This window comes from Coenobita brevimanus, chromosome 102 (assembly GCF_032717465.1).
Source record: "Coenobita brevimanus isolate Jiangsu-jjx chromosome 102, ASM3271746v2, whole genome shotgun sequence".
Taxonomy (NCBI): Eukaryota; Metazoa; Arthropoda; class Malacostraca; order Decapoda; family Coenobitidae; genus Coenobita; species Coenobita brevimanus.
In genome coordinates, this window is record NC_137055.1 from 16076314 (window position 1) to 16102909 (window position 26596).

The following is a 26596-nucleotide window of genomic DNA, read 5'->3' on the forward strand; positions in this document are numbered from 1 at the left end:
AAGCTCACAACCTTCCACAATATGTCTACCCCCGATGTTTATATGTCCCCCCCCCAATGCATACATGCCCCCACTAAAACTGCTGACCTAGCACGCTTTCCCAGAACCTGAAGCCTGGGAAGAAGGGGTTATTGTATCAGTTCTTAGCAGGCAGCCAAGACGGGCAGACTATTTTACTGTGAGCTCATAATAAACTCCTTATCTAGCTGTTTGTACACGGAGTTTCTATCACCAAAGTATTGCAAGTTACAATTATACAGTAGCTTCCTTCAACATTATAAATATATACCAGAAAACACTCTGAGAGAGCATACCTACGCCAATAGTATTACCATTAAAGAGGATCCGGATCCCGATCCGTGGAAATACGGTCTGGATCCGGATTCGTGGAGAGAGGATCCGCCCGCAAATTTAGTAAATTCTTTCTTGGCACTCGGTGCACCCTTCCACAAAATTTTATTGAAACTCATGGAGATTTTTTGGAGATATTGTGAGGGATACTCCGGATCTGGATCCGGATCCGCCCCAAAATTTATTCACCTCTTCCTTGGTCCATGTCCCACCCTTCCAAAAAATTTCGCTGAAATTTACTTAGAACATTTGGAAATATCGTCTGGACAAACAGTCAGACAGACAAACAAACATAGATGAATACATAACTTCCCCCGACTTCCCTGGCAGAGATAATAAGGCAACGAACCACAACAGAACATGCAAAAATTGCGAAGTAATTTTTGAAGAGACGGGTCAAATAATTCCTTTAGTTTCTAATAATTTCTGCTGCTCTAAGAAAAAATCATTCCCTTCGAGCACCTTACGAGGGGAAGTAAATCAGCTAAGGATTTCCTTCCCATGCCTCTACAAGGGAAAGAAAATCCAGCTTTCTTATAAGTATTGGAGTGTAGGTATGGGGATGGAATTAAGAATCTTATAATGCTATTTAAACAAAGGTATTGTACTCGGGTAAGTCTACTGTAGAAAAGGAAGATTAACAGAGAAACAGAAATCCATATATATATATATATATACCTACAGAAACACACACACACACACACACACACACACACCTGTCAAATATTTATCGTTATTAGGAGATAAGTTAATACTATATTTTCCTTAACATGTCATTCATTTTGATAGTACTGTTTACTTAAAACATTGAAGTATTAATATTAGAACTATCATTAATATATACGCCAACAAAACAGGCAAGAAATGATTATTATATGAAACTAAAATATAATAATAATAATAATATTAATAATAACAACAACAAAACAACGATAATAATAATAATAATAATAATAATAATAATAATAATAATAATAATAAGTTCCAGAATACTGTGACGGAACTCAGTAACTTTATGAAATACAGAAGTTTGGCACCAGATCAATATTTATTTGAACAGTTAACCACTTCACTCTGATGACGTATTATATAGTTACCTTCAAACGATGTGAATCACATTAGGAGATGCTTCGAGCTGGGAGAATTATATTTAATGTTCATCAGCATCATCACTTAAAAGGTTCTCCTTAAGTAGATTACAATTATCTAGTGGCAAGAATAGGATGGACTGTATAGTATGTCGGTGGACTGAAAGGGTTAATTATCACTGGCTTTATAGGTTATTAGTATTATGTTTGATCTCACCAGCACTCTGGAGACGTTCTTAATTAGTTCTATCTCAGAACTGGAGATGATGTCATAGAAGATATAGAGTTCCGGGTTATGATGAAGTTGCTCCATCCGCACTGGCCGCAGCCGCAGTGACGCAGCGTTGCGGTGGCTCACGTAACATCGCAGCCGCGACAACTCACCAACCTGCGACACATCAAACGCACCTACATGTACTCGATGTAGCAAAAGTCCTGTCGCTTCTCGTTTTCTCTCCATAGACTTGGAAAAGTAATGTCGAAGACCCGCTGCAACTGCCACTATATGATACTGATCTGTGGCCAAGTATTGTCATCAGTGTAGATCTCTGAGAATTAATTATGAAGAGAGAAAGAAGAAATGACAGGACTTCGTTATCACAGTAGCTCAACTCTTTTCATGTAGCTTAAGTTTGTGTGCCCTAACAATCCATGCAGATCTAAATTAGCATACAGTACTTTCTACTTCAGCTGATTATTCTAAATTTGTACTGACCAAGTTCAACCTAATCCTCCCAAGTGGATATGTCCAGTTCCAAAGTAGACCAGTTTCTTAACGATGATGAAGACGAACGTATAGTGACCTGAGAACAACAACTTGCAGCCAAAGCTGACCCTCGTTTCATGAGAGTTTAGTTTACTAATTACACTGTTGTATTTTTATAACATGAAAGAGAAGACAGTTTCACAGAGATGAACGTCATTGCTTGCTACCACTGATAACACTGAGCATGAAAATAAGTCATTGATATGTACACGGTCAGCGGCATATATTCTTCACCCCTGGGGAGGGAGAAAGAATACTTCCCCAGTATCCCTGTTTGTTGTAAGAGTAAACGAAAAGGGGCCTTTTTGTCTCCAGTTTTTCTTTCCTTACTGTCCTCTTCTGCTCTTCTGTTCTACCTCTCTTCCAGATATTCCCATGATTTTTCTGGCTCCCCTTTTCCCCTTTGCTCCTACAGTGCCATAAAGCCATATTATGGCTTGGTGCTAATTCTTTACCATTCCTTCCTTCCCTCCGTGACCAAGACATTGTTAAGAGTCAAGTGACATGGAAATACTGTGAGAGGCAGAATTAACTGCTATTAGTTGTTACAGTTAAAGTTATATAGAAGACTAACCACAGATGAATGGATCTGAATATATTTCAGGGAATAATAGAATAAATGGGAGGAACACAGTAAAGTACAAGCACTATCGGCCGCCACTGTGGGTGTGGCAATAAGACCGTGCAAAAATTTTCCGTGGCTTTTGCTTTTCATTCAAAAGTATTCTAGGGGTTACAAGATACAAATTATCCAAAGTTATACCTAGTAATTTCTGCAGAAACAAGATGAAAAGTAGAGCACAGGCTCTCCCCAGATCTTTTGATCTTTCTGCAAAACCAGTGTTGAGTTGCGAGAGGGGTGACTGTAAAATAAAGATCGTGTTTGTGAACCTTAAATCATAAAATGATAAGCAAACCAGAGTTTTAACGGTATTTTCCGCAGCACGTGAGAATTCAGCGGGCCTTGACTCTTTGCTTACTGGATACTGTAATATGAGAAGTAGTCAGATCATATCTGTGGAGGATAGAACTACATATGCTGATTAAATAGTTAAACTGTTTCATACCCAGGGCGCTGACATGAAAATATCAAAGAGAAGGCGGGAGCTTGGAAGAAAGCCTATCGACTGCAAAGTTGTTATTAACATCTTCCTTCCGAGAGCCAAGTTCGTACTATACATTTGCTATTCTCAGAATCTTTTATATTCATTAACTGGGATTTTCTAAACTTGAGGTTGTTACAGTAGGTCTAGCCTAAATTTCTCGGTATGCCACTGTAAATACCAGACTGAATAAAACAGTTTCGTAGCGGCAACAGTAAACTAAAAAGTACATCATTTTCCTGAGAGTTTTAATGCAAACAGTATATTTATTCTTTCTCATGTCTCAGTGTCCTTGTAGAAAAGGGACAAGCGAGAGAGAGAGAGAGAGAGAGAGAGAGAGAGAGAGAGAGAGAGAGAGAGAGAGAGAAAATAACTATCCAATAATCTAATGAGGCCGAAAATCGAACTCTGGTTCTTCCAGTGGCAAACCAGATGGTCTAATCTGATCATCGCTGATTTTCCCACAAAGCGATGAAATATATACTTGCACCCATGGCAGTATGATTAAACAATGAAGGAGCGAAGGTATTAGAAGGCTCCAAATGTCTGATGATCATTTTATGAAACACTTTTAACTTTTACATGTGATCAGCTTGCATTCAAGACTTATGAGTGTAGTCAACAATGATACAAAAAGGTCAAGTATGTTCTTTTATCATCTATCTATTTATCTATTGCCAGACGCCTCAATCCCGTTCGGGGTGGCCACAAACAAATCGCCTCCACGTCGCCCTGTCCCCCGCCATTTCATTGCCCCTCTCCCAACTCACACCCCCCTCTCTCACATACCTCTCCACCCCATCCCTCCATCTCATCCTCGGCCTCCCCCTCCCTTTTCCCCCCTCCACCTCACTCACATACACTCTCTTCGTCAGTCTTTCACCCTCCATCTCTCCACATGGCCAAACCACCTCAGTGTAATCCTCCAAACGCTTCCTATCACATCCACATCCACACCACAACGCTCCTTTATATCCTCATTTGTCAGCTTGTCTCTCCATGTGACTCCACAGGCTCCTCATAAATAACTCATTTCCACTGCTCTCACTCTTGACTTGTGTCCTTCCAGCAACGTCCAAACTTCAATTCCATACGTTAGAGTTGGTATCACAATACTGTCATGTAGTAACTTTTTCACTTCCATGCTCACTTCCCTGCTTCTTATCACTGCTTTCAAGTAACCAGCAACCTTTATTCCCTGCTGTACCCTTTCAAGCACTTCACCCTCCAAACCTCCATCCTTACTCATCACACTACCCAAGTACTTAAACGTACTCACATTTTCCAATTCCTCACCATCCAACCTCGCTGTACATTCACTGACTTCACCTCTCTCAAAGACCATCACTTTACTCCTCCCTACATTCACCTTTAGATTCCGTTTCTTACACACCCTCCCAAACTCATCCACCAAGCCTTGCAGCTCTCCTTCGTCTTCACTCAACAACACAGTATCATCTGCAAACAACAGTACAGGCAGTTTCCAAACACTACCCTCTCTCACCAGGGCCACTCCAACATCCACTACCCTACCTTGTACCTCTTTTATTACCCCATCCATGTACAGATTGAACAACCATGGAGACATGACACATCCATGTTTCAACCCAACCTTCAAAGAGAAAAATTCACTCAGTTCACCATCCACACGCACTGCAGCCTTAGCACCATCATACATACTCTTCACAGGATTCAACAACTTCTCATCTACTCCATATATTCTTAACACTCTCCACAATCCTTGTCTATCCACCCTGTCATATGCTTTCTCCAAATCCATGAAAGCTGCATACAACTTCTTTCCCTTCTCTAGAAACTTTTCCACTAAAGATCTAAGAATGAATATCTGATCTACGCAACCTCTTGCCTTCCTAAAGCCTCCCTGTTCTTCTTCAACTAATTCCTCTGTTCTTTCTCTAACACTGTCAATAAGTATCCTACCATACACTTTTCCTATTATACTAAGATGACAAATGCCCCTATGATTACACTTCTTTTTCCCCTTTTCCATTGTACAAGGGAATAATTATACCTGACTTCCAATCCTCCGGGACTCTACCTTCCTCCCAGGCCAATCTGCACATTTTCCAGATCCATTCTACTACTATCTCTCCCCTATGCTTCAGCATTTCACCACACACTCCATCAATTCCTGGGGCTTTCCCCAATTTAACTTTCTTCATTGCTTCCACAACTTCTATCCTACTGATTTCTTTCTGTCTTCTCACCTTCCTCCTTCTCCCAGCCATTCCCCAGCCACTTATACTCGCATTACTTCCATCCTCTATGTTCAACAATTCCTTAAAGTGTTCTCTCCATCTGCTCACTTTTTCTCCCTTCTCCACTAGTAATCTACCATTTTTATCTTTCACTCCCCTGCTAACTTCACTTCCACCCTGTCTTACTCTTTTCACCTCTTTCCAGAACATTTTCTTACAGTCCCTCCACTTTACACTCAAGTTCCTTCCAAATTCCTCATCCACTTTCTTCTTACTCTCTCTTACTAATCTTTTCACATCTCTTTTTCTTCCTACATATAACTCTCTCTTCCGCCTCACAACTTCTTCCACGCCCCTATTTCTCATCCTTTCATTGTATGCTTTCTTCTTCTGTGCCACAGCCTGTCTCACCTCTTCATTCCAACATGCTGTTCCTTGCACACCCTCCGTCTTCTCTTCATCCCACACACCACATCACATGCTGCACATACTTCTTCTGTGAATATCCTGCACACAGCTTCCAAGTCCCCCATCTGCTCCAATTCATAATTTGCCCAATCGTTCCTCCACTTCTCTCTTATACTCTGCCTTTTTCTCATCCTCTTGTAACCTTTCCATTCTCCTTACAAATACTCCTTCTTCGCGTCCTTCCCTTCTTCTATTTCTCCATCTTAAATGGGTCTTGATTCTGGCCACCACCAAGTAGTGGTCAGAAAGTCCACTCCCCCAACCTCTATAAGCTCTTGCATCCATTACACAGTTTCGCATCCTTTCATCCACACACACATAATCAATCATTGCTTTTCTTTCATTCAGTTCACCACCCACCCTTCTCAACACTCGCCATGTATACCTGTGGATCATTTTGTGCCTGAAGAGGGTATTGGCTATCACCAACCCCCTCCCAGCACAAATGTCCACTAACGCACTGCCATTCTCATCTATCTCAGCATGCACACCCCACTGACCAACTATTCCATCCACCTTCACATTCCCTACTTTACCATTCATATAACCGATCAAAAACACTCTCTCATTCCTTCCAAACTTTTCCATGCACACTTCCACATTTGACCAGAACTCTTCTCTCACTCTGCTTGCACGATCTTGCACTGGCTCATACACACACACAATCGCCCACATTTGTATTCCAACTTTCAGTCTTACCCATACAACCCTTAACCCAATTGATCCATACTCTCTTATGCTCTTCTTCCATCTTTTACTCACATCTATACATACTCCTTCTTTTGCCCTCTCATTCTCACCTACTTCTGCACATATACCCCATCCATAGTCCCATTCTCTCACACTCTCACCTCTCCATTTCGTATCAGTTATTCCGCATACATCAACTTTCGCACCCTCAAGCACTTGGACAATCTCTCTCTCTTTCACCTCATCATTCTCTCCCCTTACATTCCATGTTCCGATTACCATGTCCTTTGTCCAGTCCTTGGTCGTCATCTTTTGGTCAGTCCTTGTCCGAGGCTTATTGTTTGTCTTTTTAGTTAGTTGTTTTCCGGGGAGGGGCTCTAACCCTCCGCCAACCCTTTTAGTCACCTTTTACGACAAGCAGGGATACTGGGGGAGTATTCTTGAAAAAAAAAAAACCATGTGTTTACCTTCACATTCTCATATTTAAGAATGTACTCACTTCTAATTTACTGCCATAAATGACTCACCGGTGTATGCTCTCCGCGACACATCTGCCCGTATGTGCTGTCCAGAGGCACCTGATCATTGTTCTCGGGAGACAAGGGTGCCTTGAAGTACTGGACATTATTCGGTTTCCAGAGTCTGTTGTGCTAATGAAAGGAAGACAGGAACAGGGTGACATTCTTAAAGGAACGCTGCACACCGTTAATTTAACTTCAAAAAAGGGAAATAGGATGGGGCAAATTGACATACTTGAAAGAACTTTTGGCGTTGTGAACTGGATTTTAGAAAATGGATGGATAGTATATTGTAAATTCCGCTTAAAATCGGTATGATTTTAATAGAGTTTTACAACCACCAAACGATTATATTTTAGTTAGGAAAGATGTTTATCAACAAGGAAGTCAATTAAGGCTCTTTAAAACTTTACATTTTGAAATATTATCTCCCTGAAAAAAAAAAAATCGGAATGTAGAAACGATGTACGTCGTCGGACTGATGAGGTTAACTCTAACCCATGATAAATCAATTCAGAATGTATACGGAAATTCATATTTAAAACCTGGGAGAAGAATGTAGAATTTGTATATTCCATCCATCACCATCCATTATCAACGCCATCCCCCTCTCCGTTACTCGTGTTTTTACTTCTCTCATCACCCCATCCATATACTGAATATATACTGAACAACCAAGGGGACATCACACAACCTTGTCGTACGCCCACACCGATCGTGAACCATTCACTTAGATGCCCATTAACCCTTACACATGCTTCGCTACCATCACAGAACCTCCCTGACGGCACCTAGCAGCTTACCATCTACATGGTACATGCGAAAAACTTTCCACAATCTTTCTCTGTCCACTTTGCCATATGCTTTTTCCAGATCCATGAATGTCATAAACACCTTAGGGTCCTTCTCACAAGCCTTCTCTGCTGTCTCTCACGGCAAATATTTGATCCACACACGTTCTGCCACTCCTAAAGCCATCCTGTTCATCACTCATTAGGACTTCTGTTATCTTTCTTACTTGCTCTATAATAAATAAACTTATGCCACGATAATTCTTGCACTCACTTTGCTCACCTTTATTTTTGTACAGGGGTACAATCACAGCCTTTTTCCACTCTGCTGGCACAGTTTCACTCATCCATGACTCCTTACTTATCTCCAACAATCACTTCATTCCACTCTGTCCACTACACTTAAGCATCTCTGCATACACCTCATCAACCCCAGATGCTAACCCATTTTTCAGCCACTCCACAGCACTCATCACTTGTGCTGGTGTCACGTCTCCTGGCACTGCATTCCTTCTCCGCACCCCCCCAAAACCAATCATGTTTACAGTGGCTCTGCTCTCTCTATTCCCATTCACCAGGCTTTCAAAATATTCTTTCCGTCTGGTGCTTACTTCATCCCCATGGGTTAATAATCTACCACCTACATCCTTCACACCATCACATTTCATTCTGCTTTCACTTCTACATTTCCGCACCTCTTTCCAGAATAACTTCCTATTTTCAGAGTAGTTTGCATTCATATTTCTTCCTAGATCATCATTTACCTCCTTTTTCCTTTTCACTAGTCTCTTTACGTGCTTCTTGCTCTCAGTATATTCAGTTCTGATTTCAACTGAACCCCTGTCCTGTAACCACTTTAGCCACTTTTTCCTCTTTTCCTCCATTGCTCTCTTAACCTCCTCATCCCACCATGCCGTACCTTTCTTCTTTGTTGTTAGTCTTGCCGCACCACACACCACTTTTGCAGTCCTAACTAAGCAATCCCATTATGCGTTCCACAGGCTGTCCAGATCCATTTCGATCCAATTCACCGATTCTAACTATTCCTTTACTTTGGTCCTGTAATCATCTGCCATTTCTTTGATTCTCAGCTTCTCAACTTTCAGTCTTTCTCCCTGACTGCTCCTCTCTCTTCTGATCCACCTCAATCTTCTCAGCTTGATCTTGCATACCACAATCATTTGATCAGACAGACCTCCACATCGTCCTCTCACGGCCCTCGTATCAGCAACCATTCCCATCATCGACCTCTCTACTAGCACGTAATCAGGCTTCTTCCAGCACGAACCCCGTTCCCTCTATACCATGTATATTTATGTGCATCTTTGTGTTTGAAGTACGAGTTACACATGCACAACCTCCTCTCCTGACACATATCCTGTAGCCACTTCCCATTATCATTTTCTCCTGGTATTCCATTACAACCCATTATGTTATCCTCAGCACCAGTGCCTACTCTCTCATTCATATCACCCATTACGATTACCTCATAGTTCCTGGGCATTTCTCCCACTACTTCATCCAGGTCATCCCAAAACCTGTCTTTCTCGCTCTCATTCCTGTCCTCACACGGTGCATACGCAACAATCACCTCCACATTCACCTTCTCGAACTTGAACTTGACATACATACATCTCGAGCTGACAGATTTGTAGTCTCTCATTCCACTGCCATACCTCATTCATCAACAAAGCAACTCCTTCCTTGCATCTTCCTCGCCCATTCATGCCCGATCTTACACATTTCACACCAGTGTTACCAGATCTCCATTGCCAAATTATGCTAGACTCCATTTAAAATTATGCTGAGACCAGCAAAATTATGCTACTGGGGTGACAATACTATGCCAACTTTATGCTAACTTTCAGAGTTAGTTTTTTTTTTTTTTTTTCACAGTAAACTATCATACAGCCCTCAACAAGCATTAGTAATAGCACAGATCAACTGCACTGCACAGATCTCATTGGAGATAGTACTGAATAAGAACATAAAACTGCCTTTCAGTTGTAACAGATTAAACAAGGCTAAAAATTTTTTGACTGAGATGAGATCGGTTTCACAATCCTTCTACTGTCTACATAATATTTTCTTATGACCATTAGCTACCGGCATTTGAATGAAAAAAAAAAAGTCCATCACTACTCAACTACAAGGAATTATGTCTGTTAAGATTTCTGTTATTAGCTAATAAAGGTGACTGAATAAGAAGATTAGCCCATGATCACAGCCAATTAGCAACTCATAAACAAGACTAATTTTTTTTTTTTTTTATATATACTGAAGCTCCTTAAAACTACACACTAAACTCAACTGTCTATGAAACATGGAATAATAGCTACTGTCGTATAAACATGACTGTTTGTTTCCATTGGATATCTATTACTGCTTTCATATTCCACTGTTATTTCTCTCATTTTTCTCAAATAATTCTATATTCATGCCAAATGTACCAAAATTATGCCAAAATTATTTTACATTCATGAGTATGCCATATATTGTGCTAGCCTATGAAATTAACATCAGATTATGCTAAAAATATAAAATTATGCTAGATCCGGTAACAATGTTTCACACTCTCCCACTCCTCCACCTCACACCCTTTCATCTTCGTTTCACACACTGCCATCACTGCATATCTTGCACTCTTGAACACATTCACCACTTCCACCCTCTTGCTGTCCTCATTCACACCTCTCACATTCCATATGGCCAAGCGAATCTGCCCATTTGGTTAGGGCTTTGGCAGGTATTGGGCCCTCCGAGGCTTTCTGAAACAACTGCCTTGATTAAGTGATTTTAGAAAGGGAAATCTGAAGGACACTTAACCCTGCCAAAATCCCCGGTTATATGGTTACCACCAAGCGAAGTAAATGGTTTCCTGGGTACAGGAAGCCATTTGGCTTGTCACTCAGTGTACTGTAGAGATCATATGGCATCTCTACAGTGAGTTACTGTAGAGATGACACACACACACACACACACACACACACACACACACACACACACACACACACATATATATATATATATATATATATATATATATATATATATATATATATATATATATTTATAAAATAACATGCAGTCCTATTTTCTGACAATGTACGAGGAAACACAATTATAAGGAAGTATGAGTAGGAATATCTATCTATCTATTGCAAGACGCCTCAATCCCGTTTGGGGTGGCCACAAACAAATCACCTCCAAGTCGCCCTTTCCCCCGCCATTTCACTGCCCTGCTCCCAACTCACACACCCCTCTCTCATGTACCTCTCCACCCAATCCCTCCATCACATCCTCGGCCTCCCCCTCCCCCTTCCCCCCTCCACCTCACTCACATACACTCTCTTCGTCAGACTTTCACCCTCCATCCTTTCCACATGGCCAAACCACCTCAGTGTGTTCCTCATAACGCTTCCTATCACATCCACATCAACACCACAACGCTCCTTTATATCCTCATTCGTCAGGCTGTCTCTCCATGTGACTCGACAGGCTCCTCTTAAATAACTCATTTCCACTGCTCTCACTCTTGACTTGTGTCCTTCCAGCAACGTCCAAGCTTCACTTCTGTACGTTAGAGTTGGTATCACAATACTGTCATGTAGTAACTTTTTCACTTCCATGCTCACTTCCCTGTTTCTTATCACTGCTTTCAAAGAACCAGCAACCTTTCTTCCCTGCTGTACCCTTTCAAGCACTTCACCCTCCAAACCTCCATCCTTACTCATCACACTACCCAAGTACTTAAACGTACTCACATTTTCCAAATCCTCACCATCCAACCTCGCTGTACATTCACTGACTTCACCTCTCTCAAAGACCATCACTTTACTCTTCCCTACATTCACCTTTAGATTCCGTTTCTTACACACTCTCTCAAACTCATCCACTAAGCCTTGCAGCTCCTCTTCGTCTTCACTCAATAACACAGTATCATCTGCAAACAACAGTACAGGGAGTTTCCAAACACTATCCTCTCTCACCAGGGCCACTCCAACATCCACTACCCTACCTTGTACCTCTTTTATTACCTCATCCATGTACAGATTGAACAACCATGGAGACATGACACATCCCTGTTTCAACCCAACTTTCAAAGACAAAAATTCACTTAGTTCACCATCCACACGCACTGCAGCCTTAGCACCATCATACATACTCTTCACAGCATTCAACAACTTCCCATCTACTCATATATTCTTAACACTTTCCACAATCCTTGTCTATCCACCTTGCCATATGCTTTCTCCAAATCCATGAAAGCTGCATACAACTTCTTTCCCTTCTCTAGAAACTTTTCCACTAAAGATCTAAGAATGAATATCTGATCTACACAACCTCTTGCCTTCCTAAAGCCTCCCTGTTCTTCTCCAACTAATTTCTCTGTTCTTTCTCTAACTCTGTCAATAAGTATCTTACCATACACTTTTCCTATTATACTAAGAAGACAAATGCCCCTATAATTACCACACACTTCTTTTTCCCCTTTTCCTTTGTTCAAGGGAATAATTATACCTGACTTCCAATCCTCCGGGACTCTACCTTCCTCCCAGGCCAATCTGCACATCTTCATTTTTAATCTCTCTCTCTTTCTCTCTCTCTCAGTAATGCAAAGAAGAGAAAGAAGGTAAAGATGCGTACACTACGGTTTCATGAGGAGCTATCTATCGTTCCAGTGAATTAATGTTATCATGCAATAAGATCGTCGAGTCGCGTGAGTTTCACTCATCTCGTCACCTCATTTACTCTGCAACCAGAATCCTCAAGAAGACATTAAGGAGAGGAGGAACCGCCACATGCGAGTAACATGGCTTATAACTGCTGTAGAAGTTTACTGTTCTTGTCACACACACACACACACACACACACACACACACACACACCGCTCGCTGGTTCAGTGGTAGCGTTCTCGCTTGCCATCTGGTAGACGGGAGTTTGCGCCTCGCTCAGGATGCGAGAAGTTTCACTGACGAAGTGGGTGGTTATTGTCCCCCTTGAGCAAGGGGACGGGTGTGTGCGAGTGTGAAGGTCACACCCTTGGCCTTAGATCGGACTATATGAGCTCTCAGCTCCTTTCCGGGAGGGTAAAAGCTGACGATCACGACCATCAAGTGATCCTGACTGACCCGGTGAATTACACACACACACACACACACACACACACACACTGGGTTATCACATCCGTTTGTATAGCCAGAAGAGTAATGTTTTGCAGATCTGCTACTAGTCTACTGTATGTGCAAACCACTTTTTTATACTGTTACTTGTTGCTGTTCATTGCTATAAATTTTTTATTCCATTAAACCTATGAATGCCTAGTTGATCTTTCCATCATCAGTATGTCTTAAAGTTCTTATTTACTTTGCCTCTTAGGAAGGTGAGAGACAAGGCTTACACAGGTTTATATGGTGCCAGCATTATTTTATTGGTGAAATTTAGGATCAATTCTCTAATCGTGAGATAAAAGGCTTAACACAGTATGACAAAAGAGGCTGCAGAAGACCACAAAAAATTAGTCAGCGTGGAGCTAGAAACAATTGTTTGCAAAGCATTTAGTCTCATGAGGAATCGACACAGCAGCAATGCAAAGCCGTTTAAGTAAAAAAAAAAAAAAAAAAAAGAAGGAAAGAAGATTGTCGAATTTCTCAACCTGGTGCTGGAAGGAATAGGACAAATCACTAATATCTTTGAACCTAGAATGCATACATATTGAAGGTAACACAAACGGCAAACTTTCCTGAATTCATGGCAGAATCTGAATACATGTGATTTAAGCGTATGTATGTTCACATGCTTTGAAAGTGAGGAAGAGAAATAAAAAGAGGAACGTGGGTCTAAAAAAGGGAGAGAAGATAACGACGAATGGGGGAAAGAGCAGCGACAGGGAACAGAGGAGGAAGGAAAATGGGAAACACCGGAGAGAGAGAGAGAGAGAGAGAGAGAGAGAGAGAGAGAGAGAGAGAGAACGATCAAAGACAGGTAACAATAGAAAAGGGCGAAAAATGGGGAAGGTATGGAGAAAAGGGGGGAGAGAATAAAAAATGGAGAGGGAGATGGGAGTAAAGACAGAGAGGGAAAGAGTAAGGTTACCTCCTGTTCGGTGGTTGTGATGAGGTGGTTGATGAGTGTGGTAGTGGTGGCAGTAGCATGGGTGCGGTGGGCATGGACGAGACAATGGCGGTACCACACCAGAGCGTAACTGTACATTCCCTGATCAAGGGTAGAGTTGGCCACACGCACACAATCGTCCACGTTCAGTCCTGCAGAGGGCCAGGGTGGGAATGTGTATTCCTTTATTGTGAAGACAGTATGTTTGCCTGTCCATATGGTTTTCCATTATGAAAATCAAAGGGGAAGTGGGGCTATCTAGAGGACTTCGAAGGGCCTAACAGGGCTAATTCTTTACCAAGAGTTATTTCTGTGGTTTAATGCTGATATAGTGGAGCCACTAACGGCGAAAATAAAAACTAATGAAGTCGCTAATCAAGTAAACATGGTGATGCTTATAGGCCAATTATCGTAGAGGTTTTACCTTCATCCTAAAAACAAGAATGTAGGCACCCTAGGTTGAGTGAGTGGATGAGTGTGACTTGACAGTTTGAGGTGGCGTGGGTGGGTGAGTGGATGGCCATGACTGGAAAGATACTAGGAAAAAAGGTCCTTCGGAAGTAGGTAGGTGCCGAATGAACGGGTGAGCAGGGAGGGTGAATGGATAACCAGAGTAGTTGACTGAGTACTAAGGATAAAACGGGTGTCTGGATGAACATTTCGGAAAATAAGTTTAGAATAGATAGGTGCTTGGGAAAGACGGGTGTCAGATTGAATGAGTGGGTAGGTGGGCAAGGTTTATGGGCGGTAGGTGGGTGTTTTTATGTGTCCGACTCTGGGCATGGACTTCGCAGCCTGTTCCCAAGGCCCTGTAGTCCTCCTACATGTAATACATCTCCACATGTCACCCCCTCAGCGCTAACACCCACTGGACATATTTAATACATGCTACCTCACACAGAACTGGTGTATTGGTATTAGCGGGGAATTGACCAACATGAAGAAACTCGCGTAGTAACACTTGATATTAATAAATTTATTGCTAGAGTGCTGAACCGTTCCCTTTATCCTGGCTCCATTGCTACGGCCTATCATCTTTTGTCCCACTGATTTCCTCATATTTCAACAGCAGAAAGATATGCATAAAGGCAAAAAATGTATATTCCAATTTCCACTCAATGTTGACGTGCCGCAAAGTTCTGTCCTGGCTCCATCTCTGTTCTTCATTCATATTAATGATCTCTTATCAATCATCCATAATCCCTTTCACTCATATGCAGATGACCTAACATTCCACAGCTTCTTCACACATAAACACCCATTCACAAAATGTGATATCTCTAACTCCCAACTCAGCACACCAGTCTACTTAAATCAAGACTAATCCAGTTTTCCAAATGAGGAAAAAAACATTTTCTCATTTAATGGTAGAAAAAACAAATATAGTCAGTTTACCAGTAGACAGGTATTGCCTTATTCCATTTTTACCTTCAGTGCAACCAATGTTCCTGCCTCTACTGAAATTCTCTGTGTTTCACTTAACAATACCCTCAGTACCTCATGTTAAATTACTAAGCCCTTGTTAAAACAACCTCAAAGAAACTTCTGATACTGTACAGAATCGTTAACATCTTCACCGATGAGCCATTAGCTATTATTTTCAAGAGTCGTGTAAGCTCTTAGCTCAAATGTTGCTCACCCTCGTGGAGTGGATGTGGAAAGGTTGCACAAAAACATCTGGACAAAATTCAGAACAAAGCTGTTAGAATAATTAATACATAACCCAGCATTTACAAATGAACTACCTCCACAATAAGTATGATAGAATGTTGTCTCCCTTGCCTTATTTACAGTACAGTTACTTTTATGGCAAACGCTCAGACGTAGTTGGATCCATTGTGCCAGCTCTTCACACCTTCCCCCGTGCTACACGGGCATCTGGTAGCGCCCATTACTGGACTGTCACACTACCATATTGCATAAATTCTGCCTGTCAGAATTCATTTATTCCCCAAGCTGCATCTCCTTGGAACTCGCTTCCCCAGACAAGTTTCACCCCAAACTTCAACCTACAGCAGTTCAGATCCAACTGTTACAGATTTTTATGAAAGGAGGAAACCTGTAATCTGATGAATGGATTTTTTTGTTATTTAAATTGTTTTTCTTTCCTTTGTTCACCTGTTAAAAATAGCTGATACGACAATCAAAGAAGTGAGAGATGCACAGATTCTCAGCACATTAGAGAAATTTAGCAGGACCTGAAGACTGGATCACTAATAACTTCACTGAGAATGTACAGTGAATGAATATTATGCCTTTGAATTGGAAGAATTAGAAAACAAAATAGAAGTAACATAATACCCAAATAAGGAAACGAGTACATGTCTTCTACTGTATCGTGAACAAAGTAAGAGTATGAACTTGAAAACATCATGCAATATGCCATATCACTGTTGTTGGCATTTTTTCCCCCAGGATCTTAGAAACTTAAGTAGTTCTACACTAGAAACAACTAGTTGCATCTATGTAGATATCATAATGGTTATTCATCAAAAGCATACATTCGAGTTATAAACTGTCATTGAGAAAATCTCTTTGCATGGTATTTACTAATGGAAAAATAAAATCATTCAGTTTAAAATGATATTATTGAGAGCAAAGTAAAGACAAACTAAAGAAGCTTACGCAAATCATAGGACATCTACCTGTACATATGTGGTACTGCTAACATAGTGCCACAAAAGGTCAGAAAAATACATTAGAGGTGTTAGACAAGGAGATGCACTCTTCAGATATATTCATTAAATGATGATTTAATTGGAATGATAAAGCAATTAGCATTTTCATTAATGTTTGATAACGTTGAGTTTTCCAGTGAATCCGGAAATTATCTCTAACCCTCACACGCCAGGCAATATCTAACGAAGTCGTCACCTCACCACGGGCAATTTTTAGGAAACTGCTGAAAATTCCTTGTTTTCAGACCTTAATATCTCGGAAAGCATAGCACTTGGGGAAATGAATTAACAACCATTTTACTCCTCAACTCTTCCTCTTGCGAATGAAAGTATCCCCAGGTCTCTGGGTCGTTGCGTTGATAAGTAATTACGCGAGGAAGAGAACTCATTTTCGCCCCAAGAGCAGCGTGAGAGCAGGATTTTTTGTATGAGTCTGCCCGCGTCGCCGACTATGGCTTTGCTCTCAACTTGATAACTTACTCCACTACTAGATAAACTAGACACAGTTGCATCCAGGGTATGCCTTATGGCACGATCACTGAGCCCTTTTCTAATACTCCTGAAAAAAAGGTTAGCAGGGGTGGATGATACGAGGGTCCATGCAAGGCAGGAACAGAATCGGACAAGAGACGTAAGAAAACATCGTTCTACACCTGGCAGAGTCACAGAAACGGCTGGGGTATGCCTGCCTCAAGTGCTAGGGAGGCTATCCCCACATTTGGCTGACAGGATCAAGTGGCGGCCACTTCAAACTGTGACGTGAAAACATATGCAGTTATAGTCATCATCCTACGCCCCCAGTTCACCAATTTTGCATCAGATATGACTGTCATCTGATGCTTAGGGGCTAAGGAACGATCACTGAGTTGCACAGTTAACACTGGCTTAACGGGTAAAAAAAAAAAAACAGTTTCTAACAAAAATTATAAACATATTACCCTCAATCGCCTCACAGTAAATCTAGCAAGCGATCTAAAGCACAAACAACTTTAAAGCAGCAGGACCAGCTCATGTTTCAAATATCCACTTAAAACTTAAGAGTCTCATAGCCACAAACACATAAATTATTTTACATCACTTTGATTCAGATAAGTGTCCCACATCTGGAAGAATTAGACATTATCACTATACTCAAGCAAACAACCCGATAGCCTTTAATCATACAGTATAGACTAACGTGGCTGCTCTGTGCACATTCTGAAATTGAGAAGTACTACTCCCAAGAAACATCACTGTTCCCATCCCTCCATATAACTTCCAACATAGACAGCAACCTAAGCATGCAACCAACACTTAGTTTCTCACTATTCCAGGCTGATGAAACTGATCTTAAATGGTTTCAACAAGAAACATTCCCTTTTAAGGAGCAGACTATCAACAGTACAGATAAACAAAACTTTCGATAGAATACCAAGGCATCCTTAAAAGTAATACCTTAGACACAAACACTGAAGACAACGAAAGAACTGGAAGACCACCTTCATCTCAGGCAGACTTGCCTAGGATTCTATGAAAACCAAAGTTCCAGATTTAGTGTACAACGTAACTATGTTCCTAGAGCTCGGTCGTTTGACTTTTACTTAATACTATTTTCCAGAATGAAACGCCAACCCCATCTCCTTTAGTAAGTGTGCTGTCCTACGTTGATGACATAACATATTCATAACACCCCCAAAATCAGGCTGCATGCCACTTCGAACAGTTACTTTAATCACTACAACATTGGCCTAGACAAAACAGAATGACTGCTTCAGCAATATTTTTAACTATTGCCCTCTTCATTCCAGACTAACATTTATATCAAACACTACTTCAGTTCTCCTTCGTTAACCGACCATTTCCAATGGATAACCACCCCAGAGTTCTAGGACTTTCCTACGACAGACTCACTAGTGGAATTTGACCGCGGCTGTCACGCCGCCAGATTTTCTTTCGGTTAATCAATCTATCGACTGGACAGACTTATGGCAGTTTTTCAGCACAGAAACAGCATCACTGCACGGGCATTCTGTAAACTCAGTTCCTTGAAAACACAGGCAATACGTTTGGACAGCAGGAACCTGAAAACAGTCCACAAACAGTTCATTAGAAAGGCAGAATTTTGCGTGATCCCACGCTCGACCGCCATTTTCACGGTCATAACATAAAAAAATGGTCAAAAATACAGAACAGCGTCTTCGGAATAATGACATGATGCACAAAGACTACAAATACAGTTCACTCGCATCACGAGACAAAAAATTCACCCAGTCAAAGACAGAGTATTAGAGGAGCACATTCTTTCGCTTCATATTGATCAAGACCACTGCCATTCATCTAACTCTATGTTGGCATTATCTCACACTGGTAAAAAAGTCCAGCACTACTAGGAATGCCTCATTAACATCCCTCCTCTTCCACCCAGCTCTACACTTCACAAACACAGAGAGTACATAAGCACATAGCCACCAGGGCCATCTAAAACTTCCTGTGAAACAATATCCCTACTGAATCACTACCGGATATCCACCCCTCACAAACATCCTAGCATAGAGGAATGGGAAGCCTGAAGTGGTGGAAAACTACAATGCAACAAATGAAGTGGACACATTTAATCAGATGTGCGCCACTGCTCTTGTGGTAAGTAACGACATGGCCATTATGTATCCTATCTTCAGTGGTGAATGTGGATGTCATCAGCTCCTTAATAATTCACAAGGAAAATGCTAAGAAGAGAGGTGACAACCACATGAAAAGAATGAGATTCATTGAGGTGCTGGCAGTCGTCTTCATCAAGCATAAGCAGGGCAGAGGCTTGCCTCAAGAAATTGGCCATGTCATCATATGCAGTGCCTTTAACCTGCCTCCCCCTGGCACAGACAAGTGTGGACCAGTGGCATCAGAAATTGGAGGGGTCTAGTTGACGGGCCAAGATTGACCTTCAGGGTCTGACAGGAAGACCCAGCACTGGTGTTACTGTTGTGCCGTCGACACTTCTCTTCTGCTTGTACCAACTGCCTCTAATGCCGAGGTAAGTTATAATGATTTTGGAATGTGCCTACAATCCATATGTGTATAATGATCAAAGGTACATATCGCAGACAGATTATTTATTTATTATTTTTTAATAACAGAACAGAGGAAGGAAAAACAAATGAATAAAAAAAAAAGTAATTCATACACCAGATTATTGGTGTCCTCTGTTCATAAAATATCTGTAACAGTTGGACTTGAACAGCTGTAGGTTGAAGTTTTGAGGGAAACAACTCTGGGGAAGCGAGTTCCAGAGAGATGAAGTTCGGAGAATGAAAGAATTCCGATAAGCAGAAGTTCTCCAATATGGTAGTGTGACAGCCTAGTCATGAGTGCTACCAGATGCCCGTGTAGCACGAGGGAAGGCATGGAGAGGTGGCACAATGGACGCAACTTCGTCTGAGCATTTGCTATAATAATATCTAAAACAATGCAAGGGAGGCAACATTCCTTCTTACTTGTAGGGGAGCTAGTTTACTAGTAGTAGCAGGGTTATTAATAATTCTAACAGCGTTGTTCTGAATTTTGTCTAGTTTTTTTAATGCAACCTCTCCACATCCATTCCACAAGGGTGAGCAGTATTCAAGCTGAGAGCGCACATGACTTAAAATTATAACTAACTGCTGGTCAGTGAAGAAGTTATGGACTCTGTACAATAATCCAAGTTTCTTTGAGGCAGTTTTAGCAAGTGATCTGACATGAGAGGTCCAGCTGAGGGCTTTGTTAAGTGAGACACGGAGGATTTCAATACTTTTGGAGATGGGAATATTTGTAGCATTGAAGGTAATATACGAATCTGGCAATACCTGACTCATTGTAAATTGTATATGTATTTAGTTTTACTAGCATTAAATGAGACAAGGTTGTTTTGTCCCCATTCACTGATCGTAGATAAGTCTTGATTTATAAAGATGGCTGTACTGAGTTGAGAGTTAGAGATATCAGACTTTGTAAATGGGTGTCTGAGTGTGAATGAACTATGAAGAGTTGAGTCATCTGCATATGAATGGTTGGGATTGTGGGTGACAGATAAGAGATCATTAATATGAACCAGGAACAGGGTTGATGCCAGAACTGATCCCTGAAGCACGCCGGCATTAACTGAGTGGAAATTGGAATATACATCATCAACTTTAATTCTTATTTTTGTGTCACTGAGATATAAGGAAATCAAAACTGGGTGAATCATACTGAAAAAAAAAAAAAAAAAGAGGATTCCTCGTCAGTCATTCCCTTCCCCCGTTTGCCATATTTTTGGTTTACATCCCCTATAATGGCCTTGGAATTTGCCCAAAACTATCATCTCACAAATATATATACATACACACACACACACACACACACACACATAATTCAGTTACAAGGGAAGTGATAAAAAATATATATTGCAATGAAATGGTCTTTTTTTAGGTACTCAAAAAAAAGATCCATTTTGATCTATCCCTTCTACAGTTTGTGGTGATTATGAAAGGTTTAACCATCCACAGACAAAACCCACACGACTTTGGCATATGTGGACCACAGAGAAACATCGTACTATTATTTATATGCCTTTAGCAACTATGTGTCCTTTTTCAATCGGTTCTGTTGTTTTTTTAAGTGTCCCATTCAATACTATCCTTTCGTTTTCTCTTTTGGTTTTTAGAGGAAAACCTTAGTACATGATTTGAAGTTGTCATGTATTTTTTTTTTCTTTGTATTTTTTTACGAACTGATTTTCCCCCTCCCAATTTCGGATATACTATACCCCGCGTTAGTGTCGGTGGGGACGCCCATCATCCACTCACTTAGAGCAGTGGTACTCTTATTTCAGGGTAGCTGTACATTGAGTGGCAAACCAAATGATATCCTGTAAAACAAGAAATCACATACAACGTTGAGAAACCTTATAACCAACCTATCAGCCAACTAGGTAACCTTGCAACCAACCAATACGTGTTCCCTATGTGTCAAGAAGTGGGTTAGCGGAAGGTTAATGCGCGTCCCCCGAAAACAACTAACTAAAAATACTCGTACAAATAAGAAACCTCAAATCAGAACTGACAAACAGATTACAACCAAGGACCGAACAAAGAGCATGGTATGTAATGGAACGTGGAATGTAAGGGGTGCGAATGATAAGGTGAAAAAGAAAGAGATTGTTAAGTTGCTTGAGGGTGCAAAAGTGGACATCCGTATGAGGATGAACTGAGACTGAAAGAAGAGGTGAGAGAGTCAGACAATGGGAATATGGATGGGGTACATACACACGAGTAGGTGAGAATGACAGAGCAAAAGAGGGAGTATGTATTGTTGTGTGCAAGATATGGAAGGAGAATAAAAGAGAGTATGGATCAGTTGGTTCAAGGATTGTGTGGGTAAGATTTAAAGTAGGATTACAAACGTGGGCGATTATGTGTGTGTATACGCCAACGCAAGATCGTGCAAGCAGAGTGAAAGGAGAGGTTTTTTTTTTTATGTGAGGAAGAAGGAACCAAAGGCCGCAAGCCTGCAATTATTGTTCCTTCCAAGAGAAAAACAAAGTACAAGAGAGAGCCAAATTCAAGATCCGATCATTTCGAGATGCCTGGACACACTGCGTTTGAAAGACTGGAGATAATAGGAAGCAGGAAATACAGACAGAGGGAGACAGTTCCCAAGTTGACCTGTTGCATTAATGAAGGACTGGGAGTAAGGTTAACTCTTGCATTAGAGAGTTGGATAGAAAAGGAATGAGAGTTTGCTGATAGACGGGTGCTACGCGCCCGTCATAGAAGTGGAGGAATGCAAGCAGACAGTTCAGAGGAGCAGCGACCATTGAAGTAGAGATAGAAATGAGATAAAGATGCAACAGTGCAGCGAAGAGACAGAGATTGAAGGGGGTCGGTAAGAGGAGGAGAGTTAATGAGACGGAAAGCCTTTGACTCCACCCTATTGAGAAGAGCTGTATGTGGGAAGCCTCCCCACACATGAGAGTTGTACTCCGCACAGGGGCGAATAAAACCCCTGTGGAAACATGCATGGAAAAATTTAAAAGATATTAGTGTTTTTGATTGGAATATAAACGGAAAAGTAGGGAATGTGATGGTGGATGAAGTTGTTACCAAGCGGGGTGTGCCTACAGAAGTGGATGAGAATGGTAGTGCTCTGGTGGACGTTTGTGTTGGAAGGGGGCACAAAATGATCCAGAGGTATACATGGAGAGTGGTAGAAGCGTGGGTGGTGAACTGTATGAATGGAATGCAATGACTGATCATAAACTGTATGCGTGTATGACATAATGAGAAGTGTGTAATGGATGCAAAAACATACACAGGTTGGGGGAGTGGACTTTCTGACCATCACTTGGGGGTTTTCAAGTACAATGGAGGAATAGAAAGAGGGAAGGACAGAAGGAAATAGCTCATACAAATAGGGTAGAAATGGTACAAGAAGATTCAAAAACGACAAAATATAAGCCAGATGTGGATAAGCGATTAGGTAAGTAGGATTTGGACCAAATTGGGGAGGTGGAGGGGGGTGCAAGATATTCACAGAAGAAATCTGTGCAGCATATGATGCGGTGTGTGCTGTGAAAAGAAGACGAAAGGGGGTGCAAGGAAGACCAAGGTGGAATGAAGAGGTAAGACAAGCTGTGGCGCAAAAGAAGAAAGTATATAGTGAGTAGATGGAAAGCAGAGGCATGAAGGAAATTGAGAGATGGAAGAGAGAGTTATATGCAGAGGGGAAGAGAGTGGTGGAAAGATTAGTGAGAGATAGTATGAAGAGAATGAACGAGGAATTTGAAAGGAACATGAGTGTAAAATGGAGGGAAAATTATCTGGAAAGAGAGAAAGAGAGTTAGACAGGGTGATAAAGATGTTAATAGGGGAGTGAAAGACAAAAATGTTAGATTGCTAGTGGAGAAGGAAGAAAAAGTGAGTATAAGAAGAGAACACTTTAAAGAAATGTTAAACCTAGACAATGAAAGTAATGCGTGTATAAGTGGCTGGGAATGGCTGGGAGAAGGAGGGAGGTGAAAAGGGAGGAAGAGATCAGTAGAATGGAAGTAGTGGAAACAATGAAGAAAATTAAAATGGGGAAAGCCCCAGGAAACGATAGAGTGTGCAGTGAAGTGATGAAACAATAGGGAGTGATAGTAGTGGAATGGATATGTAAGATGTGTAGACTGGCCTGTGAGGAAGGCACAGTCCTGGGGGATTAGAAAAGGAAAAGGGGAACAGGACACCATGAAAAAGAAGTGTGTGGTAATCATAGGGGCATTTGTCTTCTGAGTGTAACAGGAAAAGTACATGATGGGATACTTACAGAGTAATTAGTTGAAGAACAGGGAGGTTTTTAGGAAAGGAAGAGGTCGTGCAGATCAGATACTAATCCGTAGGTGGTAGGAGAAAAAGTTTTAAGAGAAGGAAAAGAAGTTGTATGCGGCCTTCATGGATTTGGAAAAAGCATAATTATGTCAGATTGGATATACAAGGAATGTCGGAGATATTAAGAATATATATATATATATATATATATATATATATATATAGAGAGAGAGAGAGAGAGAGAGAGAGAGAGAGAGATATATATATATAGATTAATATAGATAAATATATATATAGATATATATATATATATAAATATATATATATATATATATATATATATATATATATATATATATATATATATATATATATATATATATATATATATATATATATATATATATATATATATATATATATATATATATAATGCGAGGAAGAAGGAATGAAAAGCTGAGCCCGCATTAACGTTCCTTCCAGGAAAGAAACAAAAACAGTACAAAAGAGAGCCAAATTCAAGATCCATTCATTTCGAGATGCCTGGACACACTGCGTTTGAAAGACTGGAGATCATAGGAAATACAGATAGAGGTAGAGCAAACGTTGAATGCAGTGAAGAGTGGGTATGAAGGCGTGTGAATAGTGAACTAACTGAATTTTCTATATGAATGTTGGACTGAAACATAGATGAGTCATGTCTCTATGGTTGTTTAATCCCTGCATGGATGGTGTTATAAACGAGATACAAGGTAGGGCAGTCGATGCTGGAGCGACCCTGATGAGAGAAGGCAGTATTTGGAAACTTCCTGTGGTATTGTTTGCAGATGGTACTGTATTTTTAAGTGAGGACAAATAGGAACTGCAAGGTCTGGTGAATGAGTTTGGGAGAGTGTGTAAGAAACGAATCTAGAGATGAATGTAGGGAGGAGTAAAGTTATGGTCCTTGAGAGAAATGAAGTGTCTTAATGGACAGTGAGGGTGGATGATGAGGAAATGGAAAATGTGAGTGCATTTAAGTACTTGGGTAGTGTGATGATTAAGGATGGAGTTGGGAGGATGAAGTGCTTGAATAAGTAAAACATGAAAGAAAGGTTGCCGGTTCTTTGAAAGTAGTGGAAAGCTTGGACCTTTGTGAAAGGACACAGGTGAAAAGTGAGAGCAGTGGAAGTGAGTTATCTGAGTGGAGCGTTTGGAATTACATGGAGAGACAGACTGACATGTCAGGAAGTGAAGGAGCGTTATACAGTAGTGTGGATGAGAATGTGATAGAAAGCATTAGGAGTAATTCGCTGATGTGGTTTGGCCATGAGGAGAGGATGGAGAGTATGACTAACGAGGAGAATGTGTGTGAGTGAGGTGGAAGGGATGGAGAGGGAATGGGACGCCGAGGATGGTACGGAGGGATGGAGTGGCGAGGTATATGAGAGAGTACGGGAGGGCAGTAAATTGGAAGTGGACATCCTATATGGAGGCGATTTGTCTGTGGTCATCCCTTTCGGGACTAAGGCCTCTGGCAATAAATAGATAGATAGTGTACCTAGAGAATGCAAAACACGTTAATAATGAAGGGTTAAAGAGACAACTTAAATGCGGCTATCACTCTTCCTTGCTACATTATTAACACAAAATATTACTCCAAATGAATCCAATAGGCCCAGACGGCAATGCAGCCACCCGGCACTACAACAAACATAGTTGCCACACATAACTCACTATCACACATCAGACAACATCAACAAAAAATATTTGGAAAAACCCAATTGATGTGGCCATTTCCTGAAGTCGCCGGAATTGATGACCCACGAGCCATGAGTTGCAACAATAGCAAACATGTTCAACCATTTCCATATATATATATATATATATATATATATATATATATATATATATATATATATATATATATATATATATAAAGGGAGCCTCTGTGTTACAGTGGTAGAGTGTGCATATTTGTACATGGAAGAACGAGGGTTCGTGCCCCGCCTGGATAATAAACTTTGGGAGATTTCTTCTGGCCACGTACTGCTTTGGCGCACAAAAGGGGTGCTGTGGTTGAACCAGTGTCACGTACTGTAAAGTATGCTTGCACCTAGTCGGCTTGTACTATTTCATTTTCACAGAGCATTGGAAAAGTCAGTTTTGGGCATATCTTTAAGATACAGGAAGAAATTGACTTGGATGAGAGAGCAGACTAATCAGTCTTTATAAAAGTTAGAATAGAAACGAAGCAGGTCATGTAGCAAAAATGAGGGATATCTGATGCAGCAAGACGCTGACTATGTGGACTCTGAGAGATTACAAGCGTAGCAGAAAAGGGCCAACCAAGAGGTGGAGACAAGAAATAGTGAAGTTTGCAGGCAAAACTTAGCAAAGACACGTGCTCATGGGCACTTCGGGCCCTCTCACACTTGCTCCTGCGGAGGGCTCTTGCACTGCACGCTCGCTTTCTCGTGCTTCGCGCTTGTTTCCTCGTGCTTCTCACTCGTTTCCTCGCGCTCTGCGC

The 26596-nt window shown here is 41.0% G+C and overlaps 1 protein-coding gene across 1 annotated transcript in view; it reads right to left on the reverse strand.

Annotated features, from left to right (window-relative positions):
- The window catches only part of LOC145415396 (prolyl 4-hydroxylase subunit alpha-2-like), a 77627-nt gene that overhangs the window by 10294 nt on the left and 40737 nt on the right, over window positions 1-26596 (reverse strand). The window contains exons 3-5 of the mRNA XM_080284680.1: window positions 14091-14260; window positions 7213-7335; window positions 1657-1827 (exon numbers count right to left, since the gene is read on the reverse strand). Of these exons, the coding sequence (XP_080140806.1) occupies window positions 1657-1827; window positions 7213-7335; window positions 14091-14260 (464 nt within the window). The remainder of the gene's footprint in view (window positions 1-1656; window positions 1828-7212; window positions 7336-14090; window positions 14261-26596) is intronic.